The 10,827-nt window shown below is 29.9% G+C and overlaps 1 protein-coding gene across 1 annotated transcript; it reads right to left on the reverse strand.

Moving 5' to 3' along the window:
- Positions 1-5,382: 5,382 nt before the first annotated feature.
- LOC112000513 (probable serine/threonine-protein kinase PBL12) lies at positions 5,383-9,984 on the reverse strand. The gene is made up of 5 exons (XM_065781259.1): positions 9,907-9,984; positions 9,112-9,124; positions 6,573-6,700; positions 6,337-6,457; positions 5,383-5,713 (listed from the first exon to the last, which is right to left on the reverse strand). The coding sequence occupies exons 1-5, from the start codon at positions 9,982-9,984 to the stop codon at positions 5,418-5,420; spliced, it is 636 nt and encodes a 211-aa protein (XP_065637331.1). The 3' UTR covers positions 5,383-5,417.
- Positions 9,985-10,827: the final 843 nt, after the last annotated feature.

Here is a 10,827-nt window from a genome sequence, read left to right on the forward strand (position 1 = left end):
AGTTTTTGTCAACTATAAATTCTAAGTGGATATAATTTTTCTTTAATTATAATTTCCAAGTGGATAAAAATCTTAATTAGATTGAAGATAACTGAATAAAACTAAATAGACAAACTTATGAAAAATAAATAAATAAAAAAGAAGAAGAATTTGATCACAATTGGAATACTAAACCCAGCAGTATTAGGAGACCAGCAGACAAATAGTGCTAAAAAGAAGGAGGGATTTTGATGAATACTAAACCAGACTTCTTGTTGAAATTTCTTTATCAGAAGCAAGGTTTCAAGAGGTAAAGAATTATGCAACTTTCTTATTTTCTAATTACTATACTACACATTTATATATATAACCAAAAAAAAAAAATGTCATGTGTTGATTCTCAAATACCAATTTCAAATAGATAATACTAAGACAAATAAATAAATAAATAATTCTACCACTTATCAAGCAAACGTTTTTTTTTTTAAAATTGTTTTACTAATAACCAAATATCCGAACCATGCATATTATACAATATACAATAATTGACCTATAAACTTATAAAAAAAAAAAAAAAGCAGAGGAAAAATCAATTTATAACAATGTTATCTATTTCTTTTGTGTTTATCCAAAAATAAATAGAGGAAAGTTGATAACAAAAAGTAAAATTTTGTATTTATCCAAAGATTAGTAGAGGAAAAGTTGATAAGAACAATTAAGATTTTGTATCTATCTAAAAAAATTGCTGCTATTTTTGCTTACTTTCAAGTATATCTAAAACTTGCGATTAGATCATAGGGAATAAAAATCAATTGGAAAAAAAATTATAAATATATTTGCTCCACCTCCCTCAAACTTCTCATTCGGATTGTTCATGAAGGTTATATTTTATGTATTCTTAGTTTTTTTTTTTTTTTTGGGTATATATTTTTAGTTGGATGGTTTTGTTCTATTATGGAAGTACATATTATTTATACTACAACTAACTATATTGGAACTCTTTGAAGCTATAGAGTTTGAAGGGAACTTTGAAAAGCTTAGTTATTTTGACCATCTCTATTTGGCCATGGAGGGAGGCATGTACATTTTTGTGGAGTCATGGATGCTATATATTTTCATGGATCATTAAGATTTTTATTCCATAATTGGTAAGTATGATCAATCCTCATTACTTCTGGTATGTATTCTTTATTCTTTTGCCTAAATTTTCTTAGGAGAAAAAAATGGAAGTATTCATGTTATTGGAATTTTGAAAGTGATTATTTACAATAAGCTTGAATTGTCAAAACTTAATTAACTAGATCTTCATCAACCATAATCTATTGGAATATGATCACAACAAGGATTCTCAAGTGAGATAAAAACCTTAAAAATTAAGGTTAGTTGGCTTAGCAATAAAGATTAGTTGGCTTAGCAATATAGATCTTCATTTACTCATAATATAGATTGTTGTTCACAAAATTAGCCTAGAAGGATGTGCAAACCTCACAAAAAGGTATTACTTTTTAATTCTTATTACATCTCAATGCTAATGAAGCTATTTTCAATTATCGATGCAAACTTATTGCCAAGGTCTTAACTCTTAGTATTTCTCAAAAATATTTCTTGAAGTTTATATTTACACATTTGTTTTGATAGGTTGAAATTCGATGCCTCCTCCCTTGCTTTCAAATACAAAAATTCAATTCTTATGTAAATCTCACTACTTTTATTTATTTATTTTGTTTAGTAATTTGGGTTGTTTATAATTCTTAACTATTAAATTGAGTTTACCAATTAAATATATGTTATTATTTAAATTTAATTTAATTAAAAAATATTTATTATTTTCTTTAGATTACACATGATTCTTGATTAAGTCGTGCATCGCACGGGCATAATACTAGTATATATATAAAATCAGAGACCTTATATGAGAGTGCATGAGGTCCTGCCATGTGGCACTCTAAAATTGCATTTAACTTTTTTTTACCTTTTTTTATTAATTTTTTTTTACTGTTACCCAATAAATCATAATAACTTATTTTTACTATTATATAAATTTAGCATTTTTTACCTCTTTTTATTAATTTTTTTTTTTACTGTTACTCAATAGATCATAGTAACTTATTGCATTTAATATTTTTTACCTTTTTTCATTAAGTTTTTTTTACTATTACCTAATAAATCATAGTAACTTATTTTTACTATTATATAAATTTAGCATTTTTTACCTCTTTTTATTAAGTTTTTTTACTGTTACCCAATAGATCATAATAACTTATTTTTATTATTATATTGATATGAGTTGTTCTTAACAAGTAGATCAATTAGACCAAAAGTTATTCACTATAAAATTGATTACCTTTTAAAGGTAGACCAAACCTGATGAAAAACTTAGGCCAAATTCTTATCTTACATATTATGACCAAAGTTTAACTATTTTCACGTGTAAATCAAAACAAAAACTCTTACTCTCTTTCAAACTCTCTTTTTCCTCCCCCACATATAGATGATACTTCTAGAAAATTTCATTCTCATGAAATATCTCTTCATTTCTAATATTGCATTTAACTTTTTTTTTACCTTTTTTTATTAAATTTTTTTTTACTGTTACCCAATAAATCATAGTAACTTATTTTTACTATTATATAAATTTAGCATTTTTTACCTCTTTTTATTATTATTATTATTATTATTATTATTATTTTCAATTATTCAGCAACCTGAGGGATCTCAAGATTTATATCTATTTTTGTTGCACTGGTGATGATAACGAATTTGTCTGCATAAATTGCATAAAATATTATTAATAGACAAAAGCATATTGAATTGAAATTGGGGAAAAATGAAGAAATATTTTAGAGAATGAAATTTTCTAGAAGTATCATCTATAGTAGGGGAGGAAGAAGAGAGTTTGTAAGAGGGTAAGAGTTTTTGCTTTGATTTACACATGGGAATGGTTAAACTTGGTCATAATATGTAAGGTAAGAACTAGATCAATTTTTCATAAGGTTTGGTCTACTTTTAAAAGGTAATCAATTTTATAGTGAAGAACTTTTGGTCTAATTGTCAAGAACAACTCATATCAATATAATAGTAAAAATAAGTTAATATGATCTATTGGGTAACAGTAAAAAAAATTTAATGAAAAAATGTTAAAAAAAAGGTAAATGCAATAAGTTACTATGATCTATTGAGTAACATAAAAATAATATAATAAAAATNATATTATTTACATTAAAAAAATACATATTAATTTCAAAGTTCATTGCAAGATGTGAATTGCTATGGTATTGCAATAATAAGTAACATTGATACAACAATGGGTTGGTATTATATTTTGTGCGTACTTTGTGAAAGGAATGTCAAATTACAAATAGGACCATTTTGGTGTGCAAAATGTAAAACAAAAATAAATCTTTCTATCCCAAAATTAGAGGCACTCACATTAACTACATACTCTCCAAATATTTATAATATATTTATCTCACTATAACTACTATATATACAATTGCAAACTACTTTAGATACAGGATTCAAATTGAAGTTTTTAATGCAATAAACAAAACAAAGTTTGTGATATTCAATCGAGATGCCGAGAAAATCCTAAATAAATCTACAAGATCGAGATCTTACTGAAAAATAAACTAAGGTACAACTTATTTAAATTATTGTAAAAATATTGATATTGGAGAAGGAATCTCACGTTATTTGAAAAAAAAAATTAGGAAAAAAATGGATTTCTCTACATCATTTGAATAAATTCAATCTAAAAGATGGTTTTGAAAATTATATAGTTGCTAAGAGTTTTTATGCTCCTTCAAATGATAAAAAGGTATGGAGGGAAAAAAAAAAAAAAAACAGAATTCAACATGCTATGTTAGTTCTTTTTGCTGCACTATTCCAAAATTAACAAAAATAAAAAATTTACAAAAAACTGTCACATCATTGAAATTTAATATAAATGCAAATACCTATGAAAAATCTTAGTGACAAAGTCCAAACTTTGTAAGATCTAATTAAAAATCTCTCGATGCCAATTCATTAGTAATTAACACAAATGATGCAATAAAAGAAAAAAAATGATGAAAGCTAAAAAATTAAACAAATATGGACGGACTAAATTTCAAATGTTGAAGATGAAGAAACTGATAATGACAACAAGCGTCACTATACCACAATAATAAAGCATTGAAGATTTTTTTTTTTTTTTTTTTCGTAATGAAACTTTTTATTATATCACATAATAAAAATCAATAATATAGAATGAATTAATATGCTTTTATCAACTTTTATTATACAATATTACTCAAAGTTGTTTTCAATATTACTCATTACTTGAACAAAATAATTATAATAGATATATGTGTACAATTTATAATTGTTACTTTTTATGATGAACTCATTACTAACAAAATTTTATAATAAATATGCTATAATATATGTATAATATTTTCCAAAAACAAATTTACATAAAACATTATAACATTATCCGTGCATCGTACGGGAAACTTACTAGTATATTATAAACTTAAAACTACTTTCATTCAATTAGGGTGGGGATCCCCATAATACAGCCATATAAGGTTTATAACACCTTGGCACCAAATAACTTCTCGAGCTAGCAAGAAACAACATAAAAATAAAATTTAAATCAGGTTACAATGACAATTTACATAATTCAGATCAATTGTTCTAGATCAAGCATTATCTAATTCAATTTTTTTTTTTAGAATGTCACTACAAACCGAAATGCTGTAATTTCTTAGATAGTAACTAAGAGGGAAAATATCATCTGTCACACCACTTTGAGACATGTTGGTATCTCGAGGTTGCAGTTTCTCACATGTATCAAACTTGACGTTTAAGAAAAAGATAAAAAGGAGTTTGTAGAAAATAATAATTAAAGCACAATAATTTTGTTATGCCAGCGTAGTCACTATTTCTTTTCAGCCAACATCCTTTGGATTTAAAATTTTCCATTAGTAACTTTCACCCTTCTATTAGTTGTCTGAAGCGTTGAACCCAAATCCAATCAAATGTACCCTAACACTAAGCTCATGAGAACAAAAATGTGACAACTTCTTGACAAATACTTCCCATAAATTATGCATCACATTGGCAGACTTGGCGCTAGACTAGAACTAGGACCTTTACATATTCGGGAATCAGCTTCGTAGCTGTGCTAGATACAGAACAAGCAAACCAAGAAAAAGTGATGAAATCAAACAAAGAAAGATGGGAATCCTTCCAAATTCAGTTTTCAAATGAAACATTTTCCTTTCATGGTGAATAAATAATCTCAGCCCAGTTTATATCTGTTAAAGCATAGTAAAATCCCAGATTCACACTTCGATTACAGGACAAGTATCTTTTACCTTGGTAGAGGACAAGTATACTCTACTTTAACCCAAAGCCTAGCCTTGACTTACGTGCAAGTTGATCTCCCCCATATTTCACATTCCAACTATATCCTTCATGGAAGGACGCTTATCAAGTTCCATTTGAATGCAGCGCATGGCAAGCTCAGTTATCATTATTCCATCAGAAGCATAATAGCCAGGGTCTTCAACAAGGCTTTCATGCACTAGAGAACGATTAGGCCTATACTGCTTCCAACCCCAAAGGTAAACGAAAGTCTTCCAAGTATCTTTCTCATCCACTATTCTTTTTGCTATTAGCCCCATGAGAACAACACCAAAAGAGAAGACATCATGGTAGGTTACCTCAAATCCACCTTCCTCCGGTCCACCTGACAAGCACAACAATCAATTTGCAGTAAGAAATACTCAAAAAACACAGTTTTTCAAGGTAAATCGATTAGTGTAAGCCGTTGAAGGCTCTTATGATAATGCTGTTATAGCTCATCAAAACATGATGAATGCTAAACGTTGTGTACAGCCTGGTCCATAATGAAGCTGTCCAACTTCTACGGCTTAAAAATTAAGAGAGAAGAAAAGAAAGAGAATAGAATACTAATAATAGACGCACAAATCTAAAAGCATGCATTGAATTGAAAACACATAAGTAACTTCAAGACTCAATACCTAAGGGATAGTCTTCTGGATCATCATAGCCTAAATTCAACAAGAGGTTTTTGAGGCGAGTCAGCTTGCCAAGAATCCCTCCACTCATGGTTGAAAAGTCCAATATCTTTGGGTTGCAATCCTAAACGTCACATTAAAAAGTCAAGGAAAAAACAACCAAAAAAAAAAAAAATTGTGTACAGCCTGGTCCATAATGAAGCTGTCCAACTTCTACGGCTTAAAAATTAAGAGAGAAGAAAAGAAAGAGAATAGAATACTAATAATAGACGCACAAATCTAAAAGCATGCATTGAATTGAAAACACATAAGTAACTTCAAGACTCAATACCTAAGGGATAGTCTTCTGGATCATCATAGCCTAAATTCAACAAGAGGTTTTTGAGGCGAGTCAGCTTGCCAAGAATCCCTCCACTCATGGTTGAAAAGTCCAATATCTTTGGGTTGCAATCCTAAACGTCACATTAAAAAGTCAAGGAAAAAACAACCAAAAAAAAAAAAAGTTAAAAAGTAAAAAGAAGGAAAAAGATGGATTTACCGATGGCTATCAAGAGTCAGTTACTAAACTTGATCAAGAATTATATGAGCTGTGTTAATGTTGCGCTCTAAATAAGGCTTTTTTGGATCATGAAGAAATTCAACCACACGAGCAAATCCAAGAGCTACTTTAATCCTTTGGAGCCAAGTAAGACTACCTAAACACAAAAGCAAGCAATTCAATGACACAGTAATAAAAATTTATCTACAAAAGTACTGATTCATAATTATAACTTCACTACCAAATTTTAACATATCTAGATAAATGACAACCTGTTCAATACATTCCCACAAAAGTCTAGTGTGTTTACTAATTATAACTGAATCACCTGTGACCTCAAAATAAGAATAGGTTTTTTCTTGAAAAAACCAACGTCCCCCCACCCAATACATGTCAGCGCTAGCTTTGTTCTCAATTTATGTTGTTAAAAGATGGATGTCTTGCAAATTAATCAACTACATGCTAAGCTCAAGTTTGATGCAACGGCATATTTGATCATTCCATGATAATTATTTTTACTAATTAACAAGATACAACAATACAATATCAAGGGGCATACTGCATACCCCTCTAATACAATAAAGCCTCTACTTGAATAGAGGACAACTTATTACAAGGCATTGTTCTTATAAAAAACAAAACAAAACACAAGTTTTGGAAAATTGATCTATCCGATTATCTTATCACAATAATAGCCTCTGGAAGGTGAATCTGCCGTAGACAGATGCATAACAAAATTTGAGAAAAGACGAGTTTGAGAAAATCAATGTGTGATTCAAGTTGGCGGCCCCAAACGAAGTTGATCAACCACTCCTTATGGCATAGGCAAAGGTCTACAACTTCAAACAATCAGACATTGATGATCATGAAGTGAGGTGCCTTTTAATACCCTTACAACAATCACAGAACCAAGCAATCAAGCATTCAACAACACTCACAGAACCAAGCAATCAAGCATTACAGACATACGAATGTGTTCTTTTTCCTTTTGAATGAATGATCATTTTTCTTTTTTGCTAAATCAGAAATCTTATTGATAAAGAAACAAAGAATACAAAGTGAACAAAGACCAACAGGTCTAACAACAGATTCAAGACTATTAATCCAAAAGCCCCCGGTAAACCAACCCTACCAAGTACCACCAACTACCTAACAGAATCTATACAGTGATAACATTAGCTAAACAGGTCCCCGGGATCATAATAGGATAGAACACAATCAAACCAACCAGTCTGCCAAATAAACCAGAAAACAAGCTAGGATCGCATCAAAACAAAGTTAGCAAGAACTGCTAGCACACGGTAACAATCATAGAAGCATTTAGCAAGCTATATTCTGCAGCATTTACAGTGAATGAAAAACCCACTAGCTGAACTTAGAACAAAAAATAGAATTGGCCCCATATAAGCAGCCCAAAGAGAACAAGCAAAGAAAGCATTACCAATGATGCAATACAACAATCAGTCACTGACAATGCAGCATTATACTGTAGCATCCCAAAGCAGATTTATAATGAGCAATTTATTTCAAAAGGATTGAAATGTCAGATTCAAGAAACACCTAAATTAAATCGCTGAAAATAACCAGCTCTACTACAACCTAGACCAAATCGATAAGACCAGGAAAAACAGTGAAAACAAAACAGGGGATTGACCCTATGAATTGTCCTTGCACAAAATTATTCCGAAGGGCTACAATATGAGATTCCAGAATAAGAAACATCCAAAAAGCAAAAACAGCAAATGGCTCTAACAAAAAACCATCATCACCGACACAATCATCATCACTAATTCATAAAAAATAATCTATCAAACACCAATTTTTTTAATAAAAAAATGAAACAAAAATTTCTATCCTAGCAATTTCTGGCTGAATTTTTAATAAAAAATAATCTATCAAACACCAATTTGTAAAATGTTTGCGCTCTAACGTTACTCAATTTTTAATAAAAGGCAACCATTTGGTATAAGAACTGGTTTGGGTCACACATGTAAGGCACGTGCTTCTCATTATATTGAGTAGTGAATGGTGACCTAAGATCAAATATAATACTTACTATTTGTAAAACAAAAGAAAGATTTAAGTGATTTGAGTAGTGAAGCATCTATAAAATTTTACACTAAATAAAAAGAGATCAATTTTACTATTTATGAAGGAAATTTATAGATCAAACCATATAGGACATCAGAATCTAAGATTGTAGCATATTCTAATAGATGTGCACTTAAAAAGCATAAAATCAAAAACATGAGCAGATATGATGTCTAGAAAGGACTGAAGAAAGTGGATCCAAATATTAGGCATATAATGGATTAACAAAAGAGGACATATGTTTTTCTCTTCATCTCCCAATATAATAAGACATAGTGATACAAAATACATATGTATATGTGTCTCTTTCATTGTACTAAACTTGAACTACATATTCATTTTGTTTTTGTTTCAATGGATCATGGAAGAAAGACAATATTGAACCTGTGTCATGGTTCTCCATGAATTTCAAATCCCGATGCTCTTATATAGACAAGAACTTTTGATCAAAAGAAAGCTTAGCAATGCTTTCCATACCCATAACGACATCCTACAACCATAAGAGTAACAATGTAAGTTATATAGGTTTTAAAGGTAGCTAATTGAGCTTCAATATTATATAAAAATAGTTGCAATTTCATACAAATAAAGTACAGAACTTAACACTGTTAGAATAATGTGGCCCAACATAATATATATATAATGCCTTTATTATTAACAAATAAATGTTCAGTCTCTTATGAAATTATGCAATATTTTTATGATGTAAGATATTGATATATTGAAATAGGTCTACTTGATTTAGTAGACTAAGATTATGAATTTATTTATTATAGTCCTTGACTTGACCATATCCATCATGATGTAGCCTATTCTGATAGGTACATTGTTGGACCATGATGGAAAGGAGGTGCAGAAGAAAGGAAGTTGATGCTATGTAGATTTTTTTTTTTTTTTTTTTTTTGGGGAATGAAAGTAACGCAACTAATTCTTGATATATGGCAAAAATCAAACTCAGGTTCATTCCCTCTTAGCCTCATCCACTCCCACTCCAAAGAGGATAAAAAATTCAACACCTAGAGGCTTCGTAAGCATAGGAGTACATTTCATTAAACCAAACCCTATAGGCTATATGTCATGTCTCTGACAAATTAAAACCCAAAGTGGAAAAGACCGAAGATACTTATTCAAGAAAAAAAAAATTATTACTTTTGCAGAGTCTTGGCCATCATATTAAAGATGTAATTAATCTCAACAAACATGACAGAAGTTTCAAACATGAAGCAACCACATTTGAGATATCGATAGCAATCTAAAGTAATGCTAATTTACCTGCAAGTCGTAGCCATGCTCCCAAATATCTATACCAGGCAATTTCCTCCTATTTGCCTGTGGGTCTGGGTCCTGCATTTTAAATTTTTTTGAGAATTTAAAAGAGTTTTATCCACATATTAGGACAGTTAGAGACATTTTGACAAAGAGGAGATAATCCTTGTACAAAAAGCAAGTTCAGGAGTTCTTCAGCACTATATTTAACATCAATATGTTTTAAATAATAGGAATTCTTCATACTTGAAGAAACTCCTAAAAATGAGGGTTAATACTTAATATGGCAGCACATGCATGTTCCAACATAAAATTATATGGGAGAGACATCAACCGAAGTTGATACTTGATACTACTATCAATTTGTAAAAAGTAATTAGTATGAGCTTGGGGTTATTCTATTCTATCATCTGGTAAGCTGAAATAAGTAAACAAAATGGATACATGGCTGAGAAATGCTATGCCTGCTTCTTACGAACGTAATAAATAAAGACCACTATATGCAATTTGATAGTGAGTTTGTAACAAAGAGGGAAAGCGTAGGAGTAAATTGGCCTATGCCGGACAACATTTCAAACCATTTTATTGTTTCCTCTCGAGACATCAACTGCAAGTACACACAAAATCCAAGTTATGATTTTGATTAAAAATAATTAATTTTAACATGAAAACTATTTGAATATCATCAACACAACAAAATTTACACCACATATTAGGACAGTTAGAGACATTTTGACAAAGAGGAGATAATCCTTGTACAAAAAGCAAGTTCAGGAGTTCTTCAGCACTATATTTAACATCAATATGTTTTAAATAATAGGAATTCTTCATACTTGAAGAAACTCCTAAAAATGAGGGTTAATACTTAATATGGCAGCACATGCATGTTCCAACATAAAATTATATGGGAGAGACATCAACCGAAGT

This window comes from Quercus suber, unplaced genomic scaffold (assembly GCF_002906115.3).
Source record: "Quercus suber isolate HL8 unplaced genomic scaffold, Cork oak 2.0 scaffold_261, whole genome shotgun sequence".
Lineage (NCBI taxonomy): Eukaryota > Viridiplantae > Streptophyta > Magnoliopsida > Fagales > Fagaceae > Quercus > Quercus suber.